General features: G+C 38.4%; 1 protein-coding gene across 3 annotated transcripts in view; it reads right to left on the bottom strand.

The window, feature by feature from the left end:
* LOC131063330 (uncharacterized) overlaps positions 1-24440 on the bottom strand; it is a 167561-nt gene that overhangs the window by 124434 nt on the left and 18687 nt on the right. For all 3 annotated transcript variants that reach the window (XM_057997112.2, XM_059218574.1, XM_059218575.1), the window contains exons 3-4: positions 12277-12369; positions 12032-12158 (exon numbers count right to left, since the gene is read on the bottom strand). In XM_057997112.2, coding sequence (XP_057853095.2) covers positions 12032-12158; positions 12277-12369 — 220 coding nt within the window. The remainder of the gene's footprint in view (positions 1-12031; positions 12159-12276; positions 12370-24440) is intronic.

The raw sequence follows: 24440 nt of genomic DNA, 5'->3' as shown, positions 1-24440 counted from the left end.
GAAATTGTTTAGTTGCAGTTGATGAAGGTGTCACAGATGAGGAATCAGAAGATGAAGAGAATGAAGATATTGTGTTTGTTGCAGTAAAGGAAGATGTGTTAGACAAGAAGGCTCTTGTCTCCCACTTTGATAATTCCAATGAGTGGATTATTGACAGTGGTTGTTCTCACCATATGATTGGTGACCGGAGAAAGTTTCTATCTTTGGAAGAATATGATGGTGGTGTGGTTCGCTTTGGTAATGATGCACCATGTATGGTCAGAGGAAGAGGGTCCATCTCTCTGAATGGAAAGAGAAGTGCTGACAATGTGTATTGGGTAGAAGATCTCAGACATAATCTATTGAGTGTTGCCCAGCTGAATGACAATGGACTCACTCTGGAATTCAAAAATGGAGTATGCAAAATCAAAGGAAAGAATGGTGATTTGATGGCCACCGGTATGCAGACCAAAGGTAACTTATTTCAGCTAAATGCAAATATGAGTACATGTCTTATGGCTAAGTTTGATGATAGTTGGATATGGCATAGGAGACTCTGCCATGTAAACTTTGATAACATTGTGAAGGCTAGTAAGATCAAGGCAGTTAGAGGACTGTCGATCCTGAGCAAACCGGAAAATCCTTTGTGCAGAGAATGTCAACTGGGGAAAATGTCTTCCTCAACCTTCAAAGGTAAATCTTTCACAGCTGACAACTTACTTGATCTTGTGCATACTGATTTGTGTGGTCCTATGAAAACTAGGAGTGTGCAAGGAGATAAGTATTTTATGATTCTTACAGATGATTGCTCAAGAATGATGTGGGTCACATTCTTGAAGGACAAGTCTGAAGCCTTTGGAAAGTTCAAAGCTTTCAGAGCACTGGTAGAAAAGGAAAGTGGTAGAAGAATCAAATGCCTTAGAACTGATCAAGGAGGAGAGTTCACTTCCGGTGAATTCAACAAATATTGTGAACAGAACGGCATCAAGAGGCAACTATCTGCCCCCCGGACTCCACAGCAAAATGGCTTAGCAAAGAGAAACAACCGGACTATGGTTGAAGCGGCTAGAACTATGTTGATCCAAGGAAAAGTTGCTCACACCTTTTGTAGAGAAGCGGTGAGCACTGCAGTGTACACAATGAACCGGGTACTCACCAAGAAAGGAAAGGATAAGACTCCTTATGAGTATTGGACCGGTAAGACACCAATGGTAAGCTACTTTAGAATGTTTGGTGGCAAATGTTATATCAAGAGGAGTTAACATCAGAGCAAGTTCGATGCAAAATGTGATGAAGGAATATTCCTAGGATATTCCACCAAGAGTAAAGCTCTCAAATGTTTCAACAATAGGACTCAGAGAATTGTTGAAAGCATCAATGTTAGAGTTGATGAAAGCTCTGAAAAATCTGAGGAAACCGGCAGTAAGCAAGTAAGAGATGAACCGGTAGTAACCTTCTAGGAACCGGTTGCAAATCAGCCCAATACCAGTAATTGTGTTCCTACACCAGTGGATGCTGATGCTGATGAAGATGAGGATGAAGAAGAAAAGCAAGAAGAATCTATTAAAAACATACCTAAGTATGTCAAACTCAATCATGATCCAAAGCAGATCATAGGAAACAAAGATGCAGGAATTCTTACAAGAAGAAAGGTCAGAGAAAGCTCATGTATGATCTCTGAATTTGAGCCTAAATCATTCAAAGAGGCACACAAAGATGAAGACTGGATCAAGGCAATGGAGGAGGAACTTGACCAGATAGAAAAGAATGGTACATGGTCTTTGGTACCCAAACCAGAGCATAAAAATGTCATTGGAACCAAATGGGTTTTTAGAAACAAGCTAAATGAGGATGGCATAGTGGTAAGAAACAAAGCCAGACTAGTGTGTAAAGGATACGCCTAAGAAGAAGGAGAAGACTATGGAGAAACCTTTGCTCCAGTAGCAAGATTGGAAGGAGTGCGTATGCTTCTTGCATATGCAGCTTTTAAAGGATTCAAGGTATACCAAATGGATGTAAAATCTGCATTCCTAAATGGGATACTTGAAGAGGAGGTGTATATAGAGCAACCAGATGGGTTTGCACTATCAAAAGACAGTGACATGGTGTGTAGGCTACATAAAGCCTTATATGGACTAAAGCAGGCACCTAGAGCATGGTATGAACACTTGCACTTACATCTTGTGAAGATTGGATTTGAAAGAACAAGTGAAGATAGCAATATCTACTTGAAATCAGAAGGAGATCAGATTCTGATCTGTGAAGTATTTGTTGATGACATCATCTTTGGAGGAGATGACAAGATGAGTCATGATTTTGCAGATGAGATGAAAAAGGAGTTTGAGATGTCACTCATAGGAGAAAATAAGTTCTTCATTGGGCTGAAGATTCAGCAAATGAAAGATGGAATCTTTATTGCTCAGTCCAAGTATGTCAAAGAGGTGTTGAAGACCTTTGGCATGGAAGACAGTAAACCGGCTGGTACACCAATGGTGACTGGTTGTAAGTTATCAAAAGAAGATGACTCAGCGGTGGTAAATGAGAAGGATTACCGATCAATGATTGGTAAGTTGCATTATGTAGTGCATAGCAAACCGGATATTGCACATGCAGTGGGTATTACCGCTCGGTTTCAGCAAAGCCCAAAAGAATCCCACTTGGTAGCAGTCAAGCGGAATCTTAGATATCTGAAGGGAACTATTGACTATGGGTTATGGTATCCATACAGTAATGATTTCAACCTGAAAGTGTTCACGGATGCTGATTGGGCTGGTAATATAGATGACCGGAAAAGCACAACCGGTGGTGCATTCTTTCTCGGTGGTAGACTAGTCTCATGGATAAGTAAAAAGCAGAGTTGTATCTCTCAGTCTACAACAGAAGCGGAGTATGTTGCAGCTTTCATGAACTGCACCCAGACTATTTGGATGAAGCATGTATTGAATGGCTTCAAAGTTCCTGTATCTGAACCGGTAAGCATATTTTGTGACAATACAAGTGCAATTAACATTTCCAAGAATCCGGTTTTGCATGCTAGAACCAAGCACTTTGAGCTCAAGTATCATTTCTTGAGAGAGAAGGTTCAGAACAAGGCGGTTGTATTGGAACATGTTTCCAGTAAGGAGCAATTAGCAGACATATTCACCAAGCCTCTACCAAAGGCTTCATTTACCTATTTGAGAGGTAAATTAGGGGTGTTGCCCCTTCAAGAGGTGAACTGAAAATATGTGCTCCACATCAGTCAAGTATTGCAGTGTCCAATATTTTTTTTTGGATTGATGTGTTGAAGGATGCTTCTCCTCAGCGGGAGCAGCATAGTGGAACAGGAATGCTTGTGCCTCCACTTTGGCATGTTGTCAAAGGGGGAGAAGATGTGATGCAGAGAAGATATCCGCAGCAATGGGGAGAAGATGTGATACAGAAAGAGAGATCTTTGTATATTGCCATCAATGCCAAAGGGGGAGATTGTTGGCATTTGTGCAGAGTATGTTGACATGATGATATTATGTTGTCATTGATGTCAATATGTTGGAGAGTGAACCGGCAATATGCTGAAATGTGAACCAGTACAATGTGGTGAACCGGTATATGTGCAAAGAAGTGAACAGGTATATTGAAGCTAAGCAGTAGGCAAAGAGAACCGGTATAGTGGTATAAACCGGTATATGAGCAATAGGTGAAGTGGTATGTTTGTCCAAGAGAACCGGTATGATGGAATGTGAACCGGCATATGGAATGTTTTCTATGAAGGTTTAATATGGTATGACTACCGGTTGGTAGTCTTAGCTTAAGGGTTTCCGATTGAAGTGCTCCAAGCCTGTGTGATTCAACCGATGACATCGTGTGAAGAGCTAACATTGTAATGAAGATCAGATCATGGTGCCACGTCAGCCCTGTGCGCGTGAAGGATCTTGCATGAAGGAGATTGATCCTATCTACCTCGGGAATGTGCGAAGTTCCTATAAACGGTGGAGAACGCGTGATGGGTTATCGCCTCCGTGAAGCGATGAAGAACGAACGATGGAGAATGTCTTGAGATCTGTTCAAGACCGTTGTATTCAAATGCAAAGTGTTCAATGGCCAGGATTGAACCGCCTAAATTGCTTTACCTAAATGTTTAGGGTTTAGGGTTTATGCTGCCGACCTATCTGTTTCCTATAAGGTCGATGTTGTGTTTCATGCTGAGGTTGTTGGCAAATGGTGCGTGTGTATCTAAGTGCAGAGATATGTGATTCTTGCCAGACCGGATAAGAGGTATGATATCTGCATAGTGTGTGTGCAGAAGGAAGGAACTTAAGCGGATTTGTATTAGGCATTGAGTGCTATTATCAGATCATTGTAATATCTGTTGATCTTTAACCACTTCAACAGTTGGAAAATCCCTTAACCGGGTAGCTTTAACCAGCTTGTTGTAAATCCTTTAATAGGGTGACTCAAACTCATTGAGTTCTTGAAATCCTCTAACAAGGTGACTCAAACTCATTGAGTTCTTGAAATCCTCTAACAAGGTAACCTCTAACAAGGTTTAACCCTTAACCGGGTATTTAGCCATCCCTTAACCGGGTGATCTCTAACAGGATCGGTTCCTAGCAGAACCTGTTGTAACAGTCTTTAACCGGACTAGGCTCCTAACAGAGCAGACTTCTAAAGAGTTCAAAAGCAGCTTGTAGGTATTCATCCCCAGCGTGGTTTTTTCTAGTTGGGTTTCCACGTGAAAAATCTGTGTGCTATGTGTAGTGTTTTTCATGTGATGGTTTAAATGATTTGTGTCTGAAGGTAAATCATGTTGAGCTAGCTGTTATTATATTTCTGATGATAGATTACCTATTCATGCATAAGGGTGAAATGGAAGTGTAGTATTAAGTTGAGTGGAAAGCTAAGTGATTAACCGGTTAATGCTTATCACAGTCATTCTTAGCTTTACCGGTTGTTCTCTGTTTCAGACCGGTGTTACTGTCTGTCAGACATTTGCAGTGTTCGCAGTCAAACCAGTTAGGGAAAAGATCTTATGACTGTACTGATTCACCCCCCCCCCCTCTCAGTACCGATTTGGTACTTATTGTTCATCATTGAGTTATCAGAGTCATCAACTGCTTCTTTCCTTTTCCTGGAATTGATGCTTCCAATTTGCCCGACACTTTGAGACACTCCTGCATTTGGAGAATATGATTCCATTTCGCCCATCAAGTTATAGATGAAGGTCGAATTTCTTCGCCTTAGCACTTGGACTTGCTGATCAACCCACCATTGCAAATACTTGACAACTAGCCACATTAAGGTGGCTAAATCTGCGAGCTCTGGTTTTGACCATTTCATAGGAGGAAGAGGTCAATTCTCATCAAAGCGCGACTGAGTGTACTCTCCATCATCCTCTAACTGATCAGCCACACGGAAAAGCTTGATTGTTTTAATCAAGCATACTAGCAATCTAGACTACAGTCTTTTCCTAGCGTCAAACTCGTCCGCAACATTTGCCCAAAAATCCTCCAGATCAACCCTATGCCTGTACCTCTCTCCATTCATTGATCCAATATGGTTGTGAGGATCGAAATTAGCCCTGAACCGGTAAAATGTGAATGGATACCACTGCATCTCCAACCTAGTACTCTCAGCTGCCTGTGCCATCCAGCATATTTCTAATGAAAAATGGAAAGGAAATGGCCGCCTTCTGCTTTGCTCTTTGGAAGCCTTGATATGTTTCCAATTGTCTAAGGACTTCAAGCAAGATGATTCTATTAGTTGGATAAATCGGAAGCCAATAAGGACATCAAGTAAATCCTTGGACTCTTATATTTATGAATCTTGGATACTGGATAAACCATGATCCATACTTGCTTATCAAGCTCTTGGCCTCCTGAGTGAACCTCTAATGAATTCCTCCCTGCAATGTCCTAGTGATGTACATCAAAAATGTATCATTTACGCTTTTAAAGTGGGCCTTTTCACCAAGTTGTAGTTGTGGATAACAATCATGGGACTTAAATTCATTCTTGCCATTGCCAACTGTGCCTCTGCAAATCAATCCTGTATATCTGTAGTTTCTTGCTAGTAGCTAAACAATGTAAGAACTCATGTAAAAGGACTTCGTCTTTTCCAAAAAAATTATCTGTTCATTAAGGTTGTCACTGATTATCCGAGACCAAGTGAACATTTTGACACCTGAGGTAATCTCGTCAATAAAATAGTACATCCGTGTTTCAAATGGCGCACCCTGAGGGCTGCCCACTACTCTATTCAACAGCAGAATGATGTCTCCATAGTCCTCCTTGAAGTCAGTGTGAAGCAATCTCTTTGGCACTTTCTTGAGGGTAGGCCTTGGCTTCTCCAACCACAACTTATTGACATTTGTTGCGCAAAGCTCAAGCTGGTCCTTATAAAGTTTTTTGGTTTCTTTCTTAGTTTTATATGAGGTTCGGTTGTAACTTGGAATTCTGAATGGCTAACTCTCCAAGATGAGCCAATACTCTCCCATCTGGCGCAATGATTTGCCTTTCTTGAGCATTGTAATGTATAGCACACTCAACCATTAACTCAGCACATTCCATAGCTAGCGGAAATCCAGCTGCCTCGACAAGGCCATTCCTCATCAATCGGCGAGCAATAGGTGTGGGTAAGTGTCCGTCGTGCCCATACATTCTCCTTTTGAAATCTTTGAAATCCATGCACCCGAGGTTGGTGTCCCGTGTCCCTAACATTTTTCCACTTGGAATTGAACTTTGACTCAGGCTGCAACCCTTTGTTAGTGAACTTCATCTAGACTTTTCTTGACAGCCCTCCTCGATTGGACATCAACCTGCAATAAACATGAAAAATTTAACATTACTTTCAAGAAAATTTAAGGTTTTAACCCTGATTTTGGACGTTTTGCTTCAGAATTTCACTTTCAGCCTGTCAAAAAGCTATATTTCTGTGAAAATCAGACTGTAAATGGAAGAATTTGGCTCAATAAATGATTAAGATAGAAAAAGGACGAAAGAAAATCAATCAAAAATATGGATTTTTGAACTTCTAGAATTTACTTTTGACTGATTTTGGTGAAAATCTGCATTCACTTCTGGAAATTCTTGGTAAATTTCTTCATTACTCAGAAAATTTACTTTTTCTTTCAAAAATCCTCCTTCAAAAATCTATCTTCTTTAACCTTGCGAGAGAAAAACCTTTCACCATTGAACTTCAATCTTCAAACTTGAGAAAGAATGAATTGAAAATGATAAGTCGGATTGATATAAGGCTGGAGAAATTTGATTCTTTTGGCAACTTAATGTTTTTTCTTAGATTCATCGAACTTAGACTCTTTTATTTTTGCCAAAATGGGAACTTAATCTTCTCTTTGAATGAGTTGGCATGGAATCTTCTAGATTCTTCTAAAGTTCGAAATTTCCCAAGTGTTGAGTGCATTTTAAGTGTTGGATAAACTTTTCTTGATTTTCAACTTGGCCAACTTCTAACCATGGCGAACTTTGCTATGTGCTAGGACATTTCATTTTTTAATCATGGACAAACATTGAATAACCTTATGCCATGCTAGGGGACTTCTTATTTTCCAAGCCATTTGTTCTTTTTGACACATGCCATGCCACTTTTAACCCTCTCATGTGCTAGGCGGACTTTAAGATTAGTAGGCCAAGGTTGGGCGGACTTTGTCATTGTTTGGCCATGTTTATCTAGCCTTGGCGGACTTCAAACTCTTTATGCCATGCTTACCAAGTGTTGGGCGGGCTTCATCATCTTCATGCCATTCTCTTTAAACCATGGCGTACTTTGCTTGGCCTTGGATATTGTCTTTGCTAGCTGAGCGGACTTCATGCTTGTCAAGCCAACTCCACACTTTACCATGGGCGGACTTGAAGATACCTTGGACATTGTCCTTGGGCAAACTTGACACATCCTTTGCCATTTCATCTAGGTGGACTTTAACCTTGGCAAGCCATCTTGCCATCTTAGCCTTGGCGGACTTGGCAGCTGCTTGGACAATGTCTTGGACATGGCGAACTCCATTAATGGCAAACTTTGAACCGGCCTGAGACATGGTCTTCTCCATTTCCAAACTTTTCTCTGCCATGGACACTTAGATGATTTTCTTGCCCAATAATTCATACTTGTCTGGAACAGCTGGAACAACATCCTGTATGGAGATTTTCCCTTGCTTTTTACACTCGGAGACAAATTTTTTATTTCAAAGATAGGAACCCTGTTGCCATGACCTAAGCAACTCAATCCTAGGTCAACTTTCAAAAAAGCTGAAAAAAGCAAAAAAGAAGGCAAAAAAGTTGCTTCCCAAATTGGTCCCAAAGTGCCAAAAATCAAAAAAACAAAAAGCAAAATCCCACAAAAATAGGAAGGTGTCATAATTGACCCTAAGCAATTGTGTTTTTCGTCCTCCAAGCCTTCTAAGCACTTTGATGGTGTCCAAACAGTATTCTGAGCATGATTTCCTTGACTGACTTGGATGACCTCTAAAAACTCTAACTCCAAATTCTCAAAGAAATGGACTTATGAAATTGCAATGCTAAGACAAAACCCTAAAAAAGTAAACTACTGGGGGTCCCCATTCGCAATGGGACGATGTGTGAAATAGGTCACAACATGGAGCAACCCACAACTTCATTGATGAGGATTTGGTGGCTAGGTTGGGTTTAAGAACCAAAGCTTTTGAAGGGTTTAATGTTACAATAGCTGATGAGTTCACCATTCCATGCAACTGAAGGATGCAACAGATGGAGTTGACTCTACGAGGGCACAAGATGAGAGATGACTTATATGTGATTAGTGTTGGTGAGACAGATTTGGTCTTGGGAGTGCTATGGCTCCACTCAGTTGGCAAATGCACAGAATTATCAGACTATGGAATTGAAATTTAAATCTGATGGGAAGGAGGTAGTTCTTCATGATCTATTCAATGGAGGTCCCATGGTTATTTCAGCTAAGAGGATGGACAGGTCTTTTCGTAGAGATCAAGTAGCTTGGGCCGCCAAATGCTTGATTACAAATACAGGTCCATCTAAAGATGAGAGATCCTACCTTGTTGATATTCAGTCATTATTGGATAAATATAGCTAGGTGTCCAATGACATTCTGATACATTCCAGCTTACAATTCTTCACAACAAATGGATATAAAGCAATAATCTCCAAATCAGAAAACAAAATCATGCAAACTCATATTCAAACTTTCAGAACAACTTTAGCCAAACAACTCAGAATCAATGAGCAACTTCAGAATATCATATCAGATGTATTCAATTCCATACATTTTTATCAATTCAATCTCTATAACTCTATACACATTTGGATAATATTCAAGTATTCTTTGGCAACAGAGACACACTGAATACATAAAATAATCAGTCCATTTGTCAACATACATAAAGAGAAATCTGAATTCGAGCTGGTGTAGATGTTGTCTCAGATATATAGGCCCCTCCATAATAATTGCAGGAGCAGAGTTGATAAATTATAAACCCTTGACCTGTAGCTATATTGTCGATGGCTGATTTTAGGTGCTTGTGTTTAGAGGTGCAAGCACGGGTTATAGTGTTGTTCACTCCAGAGTCCATACACCGAATGGGTGTTGCCTAAACTCCAGGATCTCCAAGGAAAGGTTCTGCAATTCTTCTCTAGCTGTTGAGGGATCTGCTACTCCTAATATCTTCCTGTAGACTCCATATTATTCCAATCCAGGTATAGTAATTTGATTCATGCAGAGAACAGATCGCCTAATGCAAGTATAAATAACTGTGCAATGATTAACAAGGAAATGTTAATAGCAATACTGGTCGGGGCTATGTCCTACCAGGTATAGGTACTCAAATTTGCGTCTGAGCACACTGGGCATTCGTTTCATGCAAGAACAATGGAAATACTTCGATGCCTTTGAGTTTCTTCAACCTCCTCGTAATACCTTGCATGACCACATCGGCTACAAAAGGAAAAACCGCCTGATCGGGTCAGGTTGGCCAAAAACTTACATAAAATTTATTTAATAATTTCAGTTCGGCCCAAGTTGTTAGCTGGCTCCAAGTCGGCCCAGAATTATTTAATAATCTCATGTATTCATAAATTTAATTTATTATTTATTTATTATTTTGGCCTGGCTGACCCAATCACAAAACGGGAACATTACACATTCTTCCTAGCTTGCCACCAGATAGGAGCTTTCAACATGTGATTGAGCTTGAGGAAGAAGCAAAACCAGTCATCACATTAGGAGATATGTAATAACCACCCTAGATTTCTTTTTGACGATATGTAAGCACAACATTAACATATCACCAATGATATAACGTTGTCATAATGTGCTGATAGGATAATACTGCTGATGCAAGTGTTGAAATAAGAAAACCTTAGGGATATCACAATATCATACATATGCTCATATTATACTAGAATAATACCTTAGGGATATCACTATTTCATACATATGCTTATCCTTATGCTTGCATTTTTTTAGTTACAGTTAATCACACCCTAATGACATTGGTTAGTGAAAGGTCTTTTGGTGGTTGAAAGGATGTTTAAACCACCTTGTACTTTATATGTACTCTGATTGTTGATTGATTTTGATTAACAAAGATGGTATTGCTGCATACGTTCTCTCAGTGTTTGTTTTTTATCTTCATTCTTCTTCTTCCTCATTGATCTTGTGGGTGTAACAAGTAATATCAGAGCACAGGCTAGAGGAGGAAGATGAAGGAATTAGTTACAGATAGTTGTGCTTGTGCAGGTGGGTCAGTCTGCAAGACTGTCTTAAGTTGGCTTTCAAGTTTCAAACTGTTTTTTCCATACCCTTCAACATACAAATTGTTTTCCTTGGTGAAGTCAGCATGTCAAAAAGTCCAAGTCAGCCTGATCTACACATACTAAAGTTCTCTTGTCGAAGTAACGAGTTGTCCCGTTTAGAAGTCAACCTGTACTTTGATGTAGACAGCCTTGCAATTTGAAAATCAAATTAAAGCCCCCTGAAAACTATCATCAAGCCAGATGAAAATTTAAATATGTACACTTGCAAAATATAAGGAAAGACATACGTAAATATAATATACTTAAGACAAATGTCAACATAATAAAGTTGAAAGAGTACCTATCGTACAAAATCTGACATGTTTCCCAATACCTAATAGCATAGAGAAAAGAATATCCCTAGATATCTCCTTATTCACCTATCTTGAACTCCCAAACATAAAGATCAACTTATGGGAGTAATGTATGGACTAATAAACAAGGTTAGACTCCTTGTTCGTAAAGCTTCAAACATAGTACCAATAATAGTCAATGTCAAAATATTTTTCTAAATATTATCAAGAAAGATTATGTAAGAAAGAGACGATGTTTAAACGAAACCTTTCGAAGATATTTTTGAATTTCTAGGAAGCCAGTTAAACTCTATTATCTAGCATTGTGCACAATCAAAGGAAATCAAAATATTCAAGATACGTCAAGGTGTCATTTTGCAACCATTAAAACTATTTGGAAAGTAAACTTACATTTTAGTAGAATTTGCCTAAAACAATAGCATGCACTAAAGCACAACTATAACTCATTTAAAGCAAAAGTACAGATTCAGACCTTTTATACTGAATACACTAAACCTTCAGAACTTAAGAGAAATTAAAATTTTACATCGAATCATTAAAGGAAATGCATAAGCAAATGAATGGACATTAAAGGACTGTGGAGAGGGGCCCAGCAAAATCAAAATAGTAACTTCAATCCTTCAAAGTAGCTGATCAAGTTCACTCCCCGAATATTGTTGACTATTTACAATAAGGTAGCATGCAAAACTTTGAACAAAACACATCATGTCAACATGCACCCAATTTCTTCAATAAGACTCTGTTGAAATATGACAAATTCATCTCTTCTGATGTGGACATTTTTAGAAAGTACACAAAAATGTCACTACCTGATCATAATACTAGGTGGGGCAAAGAATTCAAGCAACTAAGAAATAAGGAATATCTTAATAAAATGCCAGCTAGAAAACTTCACCTTTTGCTAACAAACCGGATTTATAACAGTTCTAGCTTAATGCATCTTAATGAATCACTTCAAACCTGCTATTTTGAAGGTATTCCACATAGCTTCTTCATGCTCCTGTATACCAAATATGCATAGGCGAGCTGCTTTCTTCCCATATACTTGCCACAAAAGCTTCCCAGTATTATTCTTTCTCAAGAAATCCTTTTTCCAATGGACCATGAAAACCAAAAATCAAGACAAACGAATTTTTAAGAAAATAGACTAGAACCCAATCTTCTCATGTCCTAAAAAATGGCAAAAGCAGTCATACAGAAGATACCTTGGGGTGCATGTATAACCAGAAACGAATTCCTTGCCAAATGGAATGCTGGATAAGTTTTGAACACATACAATCCTCAAGAGGAAGCCAACACTGCAAATATACATGAGAAGCCAAGCTTATATTCAATCATAACAAGGAAAAAGGAAATATATAATTACAAATTACTCTTCCCCACGTGCATTCATTGCACTGCTGACTTTTTAAGGAAATGCAATATATTTTATCGAAAGTGCAGTAAATCAATTCACTTCAGTTCTTCCATTAACAGATATCCTCCTCTGAATCTATGCCATCCTTCTCCAAAGCATTCTCCTTCCACTGTGACCATATAACTTATAATTTATTTCATGAACAATGAAAACAGGACATATCATTTTATAAGATATGTCAAAAACCAGAACTAGCAAGACTCAAAGAGAATTAAATTTTATAATTTATAAAACCTGGATGAACATCTTCTTTAGCAGAGAATTTATTGCCCTTTCCTACTGAAATGAGTGCACATAAAATCATAAGTAATCATCAAAGGTCATCAAAGGGATTATGGTTGAATGACAAGGTCACGAGGTTCTCATGTTGCAGGCAAGGTTCAAATTCTTCCAAGAGGAATCTTAGTGCCAGAGGTGGGCATGCTGGAGCAGATCACTGCGAAGCAAGATATGGAATGGTATCCCCACAAGAGAAGCTGGAGATGAAATAGGAGCTCAAGTGAAGGAGTTGGAATGGAGCAGTATCCCATAGGTGAAGCAAGAGAAGGAAGGTGTTCAAAGGAGGAGAGAAGTAGGAGCACAATATCCCTGCAATTTAAGATGTAGATGGAGTGCAGTATCCCCACAGGAGAAGAATTACAAGTACAGCAGTATCCCCACTTGTAGAGAAATAGTTAGAGTGGTATCCCCACAAGTTGAATCGTAGGAGCAGAAGCATCCCTACTGGTAAAGTGATAACTAGAGAAGTTTCCCCACAAGATGAAATGCAAGAGTGAGGACACCATTACCAAATCCTCACTAATCAATCTAAAAATAAATAAATAATCATAAGTAGTCAAAGCTGGATTATTAATTTATACTTCTTTAGTGTATGTCCATCTTTGTTTAGAAAGAACTAGTAAAGAACTAAATAGATCATGTTTCCATTTGTAAGATCAAAATGTTGAAGGTACTGTGGCTCTATAACTTAAATTATATCCTCTTATTAAAATGTAGATTTAGAACTGACACCCAAGGACATGACTCCAACTTGAGAACACAGAAAGCTTGTGCTTTTACATGTATGAGCACAAACAACTTCAAAATGTCTGTGTTGAGGTGCCTGATGCCATAAACAGATCTACAAGTTCATTTTATTTAAGTTCTACACGCATTAATAACTTAAAATAGTTACTATTTTCTCACATGATATTTACAAGCAATGAGTTAAACACACACATTATAATCTATGTGCTTCACTTCCCACCTGTGTTTTATTTCCAAATGCTATCACCTTTAATTTGACGATGTCATTTGTGTGTTCAACAAAAGAGTTGTAATGTCTCCTGCTTGAGACTGCCTGTTTAACAAGCATCATTATACATTATTATGCATTATTATGCCTTAATTCAAATTATTAAGCTAGAGACAATTAATTGTTCATAACTTCATAATACCATCAATAATTATTTTATTTAGACCTCGTTCTTTCCTAACCCTAATGGAGGATGGGGATTTACTGTCATAGAGCGCTTGAAACCACCTCCACAAGTAGGCCCAAGGCTTTCATGAATGCCCGTCAATACCACCACTTGGGAGTCACCTAATTTGGGATGGAATTACTCCGCCTCTCCCTACACAAACCAACCTATCCTTCCAAAGGCATTAACAAAAGGTTTAAGGCTAGGTCATTGTAATATATATATATATACATGTACATCTACATATATATATATATAGATAGATGTAGATGTAATACATATATATACATGTACATCTACATACATACATACATATATATATATATATATATATATATATATATATATATATGTATGTATGTATGTAGATGTACATGTATATATATGTATTACATCTACATCTATCTATATATATATATATGTAGATGTACATGTATATATATATATATATATATTACATCTACATCTATATATATATATATATATATATAGATGTAGATGTAGATGTATGTATATATACATGTATATATATATATATATATATTTTATATATATACATGTGTGTATATATATAAAATATATACATGTATATATATAAAATATATACATGTATATATATAAAATATATACATGTATATATATAAAATATATACATGTATATATATAAAATATATATATACATGTATATTTATATATAAATATATATATACATGTATATGTACATGTATATATACATATATATGTACATGTATATGTATATATATAGATATATATCTATATATACATGTATATACATGTATATATACATATATATCTACATATATATATATGTAGATGTACATGTATATGTATGTATATATACATACATAAATATACATGTATATATATATATGTATGTATGTATATGTATATATGTATATGTATGTATATATGTATATATATATATATATATGTATATGTATGTATATATGTATATATGTATGTATGTATGTATATCTATCTATATATATATATATATATATATATCTATACATCTATACATACATATACATACATATATGTATGTATGTATGTATAATCATTTCTGATATAAAACTGAATTCATTATTATTGGCCAGATATATATTTATATATATCTTATATCATAGGCTTATTCTATTTATATAATGATATGCATATTTATGATCATTTTTATTTTTTTGATCGGTTAACATGGATTTTTAGCCTGGCCCAATCACCAAGGGAGGCCACAAACTAGGGGACCTCATACCCGAATCCAATAGTCCAGACCCGCAAGCATGGAAGCCCCGCAAGGACCCCAAGCCCATAGGACTGAAAGACCCGCGTGGGTCTGATACAGAAAAACCAAGCATGAAAGACCCACATGGGTCCGACACAGAATCGCAAGCAGCACACACCAATGAGGATCTAGATCCATAAGTAGCACACACCCAACGTGGGTCTAGCACAAGGTCTGCGAGCACACCAGACCAGCGAGGGTCTAAAATAGTTAGCCTTTAAGCTCCTCCCGAGCACCTTCTCCTCAACATCTCCTCACACGTCCCCCACCTGCTACACGTTCTCCAATCTCCACCTCTACAACCACTAGCACGTCCTCCAACCTCCTGCACGTCCACCAAGGTGGGCCAAACCAGCATTAACACCATTTGGGCCAAGCTAGGATTTGAAACTTGGTTGCACCACTAACAATGCAACCACTTGACCACTACACCACAAGGTGATCCCCATATTTACTATCATTTTATTAATATAATCATATGTATATTTATTGTCATTCTTACTAGAATTAATATTTGTCTATAAGAAGATCGAAAACAATGGCAGACAAACGATGGGAGCTAGAGTTTCGTAGGTTCCAGGGTCTTTCAGGATATGGCAAAGTGCAAAATTCGTGGCCCTTCAATCATAGAAATGGAGGACGGGTGCAACAGCAGATGTGGTGGCCACCACAAAGAGCATGGAAGGCTTCGGCAAAGAAGGCATTCAAACCCAGACTTGAGACTTCTTCCCAACAGGATCAAGTCACAACAGAAAGATGGGGTTTCGCAAACATACGAACGAATGCCCCCTTTGACTTTCGAAACATAGAGAAGAAGTTTTGGAGGCCAAAACACAGGGCACCGTGCAACAATCTAAGAAGGTAAACCAATCTCCTAAAATTACCATAGTTATCTCTTTAATGGTAGATGATCAGGCTTGGAATGATTCTATTAATATTTTTAAGGAATGGGCTTACTTTATGAAATGGGATGGGCTGTGGCCTGCTTTTAGGAGGGTAAGAAACTAGTGTAATGAGAATTGGGGGGAAGTCGTTATTCTGAAAACCCTTCCAAATGGATTTTATTTTGTTATATGTCCTTGTGCTAAAGATAAAGAATGGATTTTTAATAGTGGCCCCTTTTTGATGGGGGGAAAAGGCTTTTACATTAGGATTGGACTCTAAATTTTAACCCAAAAGAGTAAGTCATAACTGAGGTGCCGATATGGATACATTTATACAATCTGCCACATGAATATTGGGATAGTGAAACCCTACAACTGATAGGTAACAAATTGGGTACCTTTGTTAAAGCAAACAAGGCCATAGCAAGTAAAGACTACAATATGTATGCCTGGATATGCATCCTGTGGCAATCAACTCATCCTCTCCCCCAAATGGTGAAGTTAAAATCAAGGGAGGGAACTTGGAAGCAAATGATTGAAGTTGAGGAGAGGATAGAGATGTGTAGCACTTGTAAAGGAGTTGGACATCCCGCAAGAGAATGTGTGTTTGGACAAAGGAAAAAGCCTAGACCAAAATCTTCTAACAAATGTTCTGCTATTGAAAGAGAAAACCTTTTCAATTGAAGACAATGACTTTGTGAAGGTAATGTCGAGGAGTGGGAAAACCCTGTTGAGGAAAGATGGAACCTAAGATTGTTCGATAATACTATTGAGGAATGGACAAAGATTTCAGTTGAAGTAACCCCTAAGGAATATGGGGATCATGAATCCGAAGACTTAGTAAGACCTGCCACAAACCTCTCAGAGAAGAGTATGTTAGGATAGAGTTAGAGTCTAAGACAAGGGTTGATGTTGGCCAAATTTCTAAGGACGTAACTGTGGAAGTGGCGAAAAAGATCCAACAGGCTAATGCTTGGCTGGATGGTAAGCCCAAGGAATCTCCACAACCTATTAATACCCCCTATAATGAGAGGATAAGAAATGACATTGGCAAATTTGTTGAGGGGGAATCATTTCAAACCTAGAGAGTAGAAGTAGGTGAAAGCTCTCTAATTAACACCTCAAGTCTTCAAATTGATAAAGGACACTGAGGCAATTCGAGGGGGCAAAAACCAGAGGGAATAGTGGTAAATGAAAGACAGTTTCAGAAAGTTTACTCCGAGAGAAGGATCAAAATATGTATGAAAGAATAGAGGAGGAAGAACCAGTCTTTAAAGATATTCAGATTTCCCCAATCAGAAATTTAGACAGCTCTTTTGAGGACATAAGGGAGGATGGGAGCTTTTATGAGGAGCTGGAGTCAGAATCTCAGACAAATGATGAAAATGAGGGAGATGATTTGGGCCTGAATGCGGTTTTAGGTATAAAGGAAAAGAGATATCTAGAACAAACAGTTTCAAAGCAGAACAAGGCGAAGATTGGCGAGCAAAAGAAGCGCGGTCCAAAGTCTGCCAGCAGAAAGTCAGAAATTGCAAGTAGTGAGGCAGGTCAGAAAAAACTTAGATCGAAAAAAGGCTATGCCTTTTCCCGAGAGCAATGAAGGTCTTATCATGGGATGTTAGGGGCTGCAATGCCTCTGACAAGATCCGTTTGATCAAAAGATGTCTTGATCAAACAAGGCCAGAGGTGGTTTTCTTCCAAGAAATGAAATTAAGTGGAGATGGTATAAGTTCCTTTTGTAGACACTTCAATACTTGGAAATGTCATGTAGTTGAAGTTGTAGGAGCGTCACATGGATTAGGACTCTTATGGAGAGAGGCAGTGGCGGATATACAGGTTATCAGAACAGAACGTTCCTAGCAATGGGTGAATGTGATGTCCAAACAATTGCAGGCTAATTTATTTATGATTAACATTTATGGACCCAATAATATTTTTGAATTGAGAGGTGTCTGGAACACAATTACGAAGCTTATGTCCGTCAATGAGGACAGGTTATTTTTGCTAGGGGGAGATTTCAACACCATTTTAAGGCCTTCGGATAAAAGAGGAGGAATGGTATGGCATAATCAGACATAGAGGGATTTCAATGACTTTGTGACACAAAATGGTCTCTTTGAAATCCAATTCAAAAGTGGGGAGTTTACTTGGACTAATAGAAGAAGTGGTTTTGTTAATATAGCTGAAAAAGTGGATAGATTTTTCCTTGCAGGTTACTGGGCAGACACTCAATGGAACTTCCAGGCTGAGATTCTTCCTATCACTGGGTCGGATCATTATCCCATATGTGTGAGAATTCAAGATGATATGGCTCTTGAACGATGCCCATTTAAGTTTGAAAAAATGTGGTTGAGAGAAGAGGGATTTATGGATTTATTGGCTGAATGGTGGTTGAATGCGCTGCCAAGAATTGGTAACAAAGCCTTCATTTTCTTTTAAAACTACAATTCATAAAGGAACAGTTGAAGAAATGGAATAGGGAAGTCTTTAAGAATATTTTCACCGAAAAACTTAGGATTGAGCAGAATTTAGGTGATCTACATACAAAGGTGATTGAAGGTGGAATGAGTGAGGCTGACTTTTTTATGGAGAAAGAACTCAATAAGCAGTATGCAGAGATTCTGGCAAGGGAAGAAATTTTTTGGAGGCAAAAGTCTAGAGAAACATGGCTTGAGGAGGGTGATCGTAACACAAAGTTCTTTCATAATTTGGTTAAGGTGAGGAGATCCTGCAACAAAAAAATTTCTATTCAAGACTCTCAAGGTAATACCCTCAAGGAAAAGGATGAAATTTGCAATGAAGCTGTCAGTTTTTTCTCAAAAGCCTTTAGGAAGACTCAGAATATCCCCCACAAATCAGCAGACATTCTTGATGTCATTCCAAATTTTATTACAAACGCTCAAAATGCAATTTTATATAAACCAGTGTCACGGGAAGAGGTCAAGGTTGCTCTCTTTAACTTAGGAGGTGATAAAGCACCTGGACCTGATGGTTTTCCAACCCTTTTTTTCCAGAAAATGTGGAATGTTCTAGCTAAGGATCTTTAAGAAGTTGTGGAGGAACTCGTGCGGGTGGTTTTGTATTAAGAGATTTTAATAATACCTTTATTGCTCTCATTCCTAAAAGGGATGAAGTTTTAACTTTTGATGGTTTTCACCCATTCTCTTTATGCAATACAGTGTATAAAATCATTTCAAAAGTGATTGCAAACAGGTTGAAGTGTATTTTGGATTCGATTATTTCTTCAAAGCAGACTGAATACTCTCCTAATCAATCAATTTATGAAGGTATCATTGCGGCACATGAGGCAATCCAATCTACTAGATCTACCCGCTTGGAGCGAATGTTGGTAAAGTTGGATATTAGAAGAGCTTATGATGAAGTGGATAGAGACTTTCTTCTTGATGTGCTCAAAAAGTTTGGTTTCTGCTCAGCTTGGGTTAACTGGGTTGAAAGTTGTATCAAATCTCCCCGGTTTTCAGTTTTAGTCAATGGCAATCTGCAAGGTTTCTTTGAGTCTGGAAAAGGTCTAAGACAAGGGGACCCAATTTCACCCTTTCTTTTAATAATTATGGTGGAAGTATTGGGCAGGCTTATTTCTAAAAAAAGGAGTGATGGATCTTGGAGAGGTGTAAAAGTGGTTGCTGGAATAGAATCCATGTCTCACCTACAATTTGCTGATGATACCCTTTTAATGGGTGAAGCTTCTTTCAGGGAAGACAGACTAATGAAGGAGGTCCTGGATAGGTACGGTCATGCCTATGGACAATGTATTAACTGGAGGAAATCTGAGATTTCCTTTTTCAACACTTGTTGTCAAAAGCAAAGGGAAATCTGTTCTATTTTAGGTATGAAATTAGGTTCACTGCCGGGGAAATACTTAGGGATTCCATTATTTGGGGGAGCAAATAAATCTACAATTTGGAAGGATTTGGTGGATGTCTGCTTAAAACACATGGATGGATGGAAGAGTAGATGGTTAACTTCAGCTGGTCAAATTTTAATGCTTAAATCTATTATTTCGGCCATCCCTATCTTCTCAATGATGTGTTTGAAAATTCCAAAAAAGGTTATTAAGATTGTTGGTCAGAGAATGAGGAAATTTTTCTAGAACGGTGCCATTGAGCAAGATAAAATTCCCCATCTTGCATGGGTAAAATTTGTTTGGCAAAGGACAAAGGGGGTGCAGGATTGAGAGATTGGAATATCATGAATGAGGCTTTGGCAGCGAAGTTAGTGTGGAATATATACTCTCAATCATCCCAATTATGGGTGAGAATCTTAAGGGCTAAATATCTAGACTCTATGGAGGACAGTAGGATTTTTACTATTCGTAATCCCCTTGATGGCTCTGCAATCTGGAACTTTATTGTTTCTTGTCGAAGAGTAATTGTAGATCATTTATCCTCGCAGGTTGGTAATGGCCTTAAAGCAAAGTTTTGGGATGATTCATGGGACGGATTTCCAGCTTTGAAGGAAAATGGTGATCTGCATGATCTTAGGCTCTAGTTTGTACAACACTAGGGAGAAAAGGTTAGTGATTATCTAAATTTCCAGGAAGATGCTTTTAAAGGGGAATGGACCTGGAAACCTCTATAAAATGTGGATATTTTAGAACAACAGAAAGCCTTAATGCAGGAGATTTTTAACTCAAGGAAAATTCTAAGAACAAATAAAGAAGATAAAGTGGTTTGGTGTGGTGCTGTGAATGGCAAATATTCGGTCAAGCTAGGCTATCAATTTTTGTGTGAGGGAGTTGGGGGCGAGAATTGGCCGGTTAGTTTGTGTTGGGAAAAAGAAAGTCTCCCAAAGGCAAGAACCTTTGCATGGTTGGCAATCAGAGGTCGAATCTTAACTGGTGAAAGGAGAAAAAGATTGGGTATTTGTGGCCTATCAAAATGTGTTATGTGTTCAGAGGATGAGGAGATTGTTGATCATCTTTTGCTTAGATGCAAGGTGGCAAGTGAATGCTGGGAGATGTTATTGAAATCGCTGGGGTGGTATGGTCCACTCCCAAGTACCCTAAAAAGAGTCTTTGAGGAAGGGTCGGTGGTGCAGCATAAATCAACCTTTGCCAACATTTAGAAGATAAGCCCTTCCATTATGATTTGGGAGATTTGGAAGGAAAGAAACAGTCGTATTATTGTAGGAAAGGAAGAGTCTATGGATAGATTAAAGATGAGGATCAACCATGCTATAGAGGAAGTGGTGGGAGCAACAGCTTCGCAATTTTTTAATCCAAAGGTTCCCTTTACTATGGAGGACAAACGAATACAGGCACAATGGTCAGGTATTCATCTTGGACCCGTTAAGGGGCCTAACTGGGCTAATCCAAAGTTAGAAAAGACAGTAAAGGTTGTGTGGGAAATGTTGGACATTGCTGCTGTTAGGATATGTTGTTGTCATTGATGACAACATATTCCTATGATTTATTGCTCCGGTGATTGCAGATTGGTTGATTGGGATCATGGTTTGGTGTATGGAGTATTTCTAGTGTCATTACATCTTGATGTATTGGTTTCGGTGATCCGAGAAGCTTAATTGATCATATCATATGATCCGGTTTGGAGTTTGGTTTTTCTGATCAGTACTTTGCAGAGTTCGGTATTTCCTCCGGTATTCCGGTGTGATCAGATCTTGAGCTGAGTTTTTGGGAGATTGTTTGGGATGGTCTTGTGTATCTTAATTTCAGTTGGTTCGTGATTTGGTGCTCCGCAAGTTATCTTTCTTTGTGATTGTTGTTGTTGTTTGAGTACTCTTGAGTTTCAGATGTTGATCGATGAAGATTTGATAAGTGGTGTTGGTGCACCTGTTACAAATGATTCTAATGTGCTTGTTGGTGTTTCCTAATCGTGTCCTATTTGTTTTGATGATCTGCATTGATCGTTGTGCAAGTTCTTGGTGATTTTGTTGAGCTAGTGATGTTCTTCGTGTTATACGGTATTCCTGGTGGTGTAGCATGTTGCGGTTGACCTTTGCGAGATTTTCGGTGGTGTTGCATATTTGAGCATTTGATTTAGGTCCATGTTATATCATGTATTGGTCCGATGGTCGACCTTTGTATCGCGTGATGTAATTTTGTAATTGGGTGTTGAGGGTTTAGCCGACCTTGTTGTCAAGGTTGATGAATTGTATAAATAGGTGGTATAGTCATCTAATTTAGGTATTGAAGTTGTGTCTGCATTATCAGAGAATGGTGTATGTGTGAACAAGGGATTCATCTTTCGATGTGGTGTATTGAGCAGAGATTGGTTTAGAGCAAACAAATGTGCTTAACCGGAACTGTCATCGGGCATTTGCAGATGCTATTACTGAAGTTCTTCCTTCCAAATTGTAGTTTGTATCCGGTTGTAAGTCAATGAGACTTCCCTAAGGGTTGTAGCCTTCCGGGTTATTGTATTTTGAGTTGTAAGCTCTAGGTAGTGTGCTTGAATGCTGGTGCATTCCCCATTGTAATTATTTTCACATACTACTACAGAGTATCATCTTATTGTGGATAGTTTTCCACCGTGGTTTTTCCCTTAACCGGGTTTTCCACGTCAAAATCTTGGTGTTGTGTGTTGTGCTATCAATTTGCTTATCTTTGTTGTTGTTGCAGTTTATCAGATTTGTATTTGTGGTTGAGTTTGTAGATTCAGTGAAAACTGATTCACCCCCCCCCCCCCTCTCAGTTTTCCTTCATTGTTGTTGCCAACAAGAAAAACCATTGGAGGGTTGGTGGAAGATAAACTTTGATGGAGCGTCAAAAGGGAATCCCGGACCATCAGGACCAGGTTTTATTGTACGAGATTGGAAAGGGGATGTATTAGCTCTGGGAGCAAAGAAATTAGACAATGGTACAAATAATATGGCAGAGGCTTTAGCAGCATTAACAGCTATTAAAATTGGCAAGAAGTTAGGAGCACAGAAAGTTCATCTGGAAGGTGACTCTTTAATTATAATTCAAGCAATAATAAAAGGGAGCATAGAGACGTGGCATTTACAAAATTCGATTGAAAAAATTAGGGAAGAGTTAGCCTTATGTGAGGATTTTTGCATATCTCATGTCAGGAGATCGGGAAACATGGAAGCAGACGTCTTATCGAAGTGGGCTTTAACTTTTGAAAATGTGGGCAAGTTAAGATGTGAAGATTTTAGATAGCTGAGCATTGAGGAATTAGCAGAATGATTGGGAGTATTTATTGGAAGGCTTTTAAGATGTGTACGACTCTGTAGAAATTTAATTATTGCATTGTCCAAAGCAGGGTGGTGAGAAAAAGACAGCGGAATATGGAGGACATCGCATTTAAGGCAGATGGGAATGACAGTTATTATGCTCATTTATGAGTTGAAACTCCCCGATGCTTTGGCAATTGTTTTTCTTCAAGAAGCTGTTGAGTTGGAGTGGAGTGGGGTGACGGTAGGTGTTTGCAGAGTGAGCATGGAGGCAAATTTCACTTTTAAGACCAAGAAACAACTATGCCCGTTTTATGGGGATGTAACAGAAAGAAGGTTGCGAGGAATGTTTCTATTCCAAGATGAAAAATTGGTGAAGTGCGTGCAATTAATCCTAGGGAAGGTTTTTGGCAACCTGAGACATAGACACAGGACGAATATGGATGTTTATTCGTTGATCTTGGCGTGGGGGTTGGATGTTGGTGAGCCAATGGAAGTGGTGAGAAAGGTGATGGAGGCAATAGTGCACAATGATTATTTGGAAGGCTTGGACTCCGTCCTCAAATGGGCTATTCCGACGATAGGATTCAACATGCGTGAGGGTATTGAATTTGCGCCTCATGAGCGCTTCAAGAAACCTCTGTCTTTTATTCAATGGTCGGATGGATATTGCAGGGCACATCGCAAGGTGGAAGCTAAACAAGGGTGGGAAGCCTTGAAGATTTTTGTGCAAATTACAGAGATTGACGAAGTGATTCGGCAAGCAAAGGTGGAAGCGGAACGAGTGGAGGGCAAAGTGTTGAGACCGCACAAGAGGAAGAGGATGAGCGAGCTGAATGGAAATGCAAAACGGGGAGCTCACAAGGTGCATGAATTTAACTTTTCTTCTTCTTTTGAATTGAAACAAAATCTATAATTGATCTGGTTTTCTCTTTGTTTTACAAACAATGTAGCCTTTGTACAGGGTGTAGGGAGGTGGTTTTAGCTGTTTAACTGGTTTTGACTGGGTGGTTTTTTGGGGATGGTTTTGCCTTTTGGCTGGAAGACGATAAATTACATGGTTGTATCTTTTTCTATTTCAAATAAATAAAATCATATTACCGAGCAAAAAAAAAATTGTCAATAAGCATAATTAATCCTTTAATTCATAATG

Source organism: Cryptomeria japonica, chromosome 3, assembly GCF_030272615.1.
Source record: "Cryptomeria japonica chromosome 3, Sugi_1.0, whole genome shotgun sequence".
Lineage (NCBI taxonomy): Eukaryota > Viridiplantae > Streptophyta > Pinopsida > Cupressales > Cupressaceae > Cryptomeria > Cryptomeria japonica.
The sequence above is the reverse complement of the archived record's forward strand: the minus strand, read 5'-3'. Positions and strand labels throughout refer to the sequence as shown.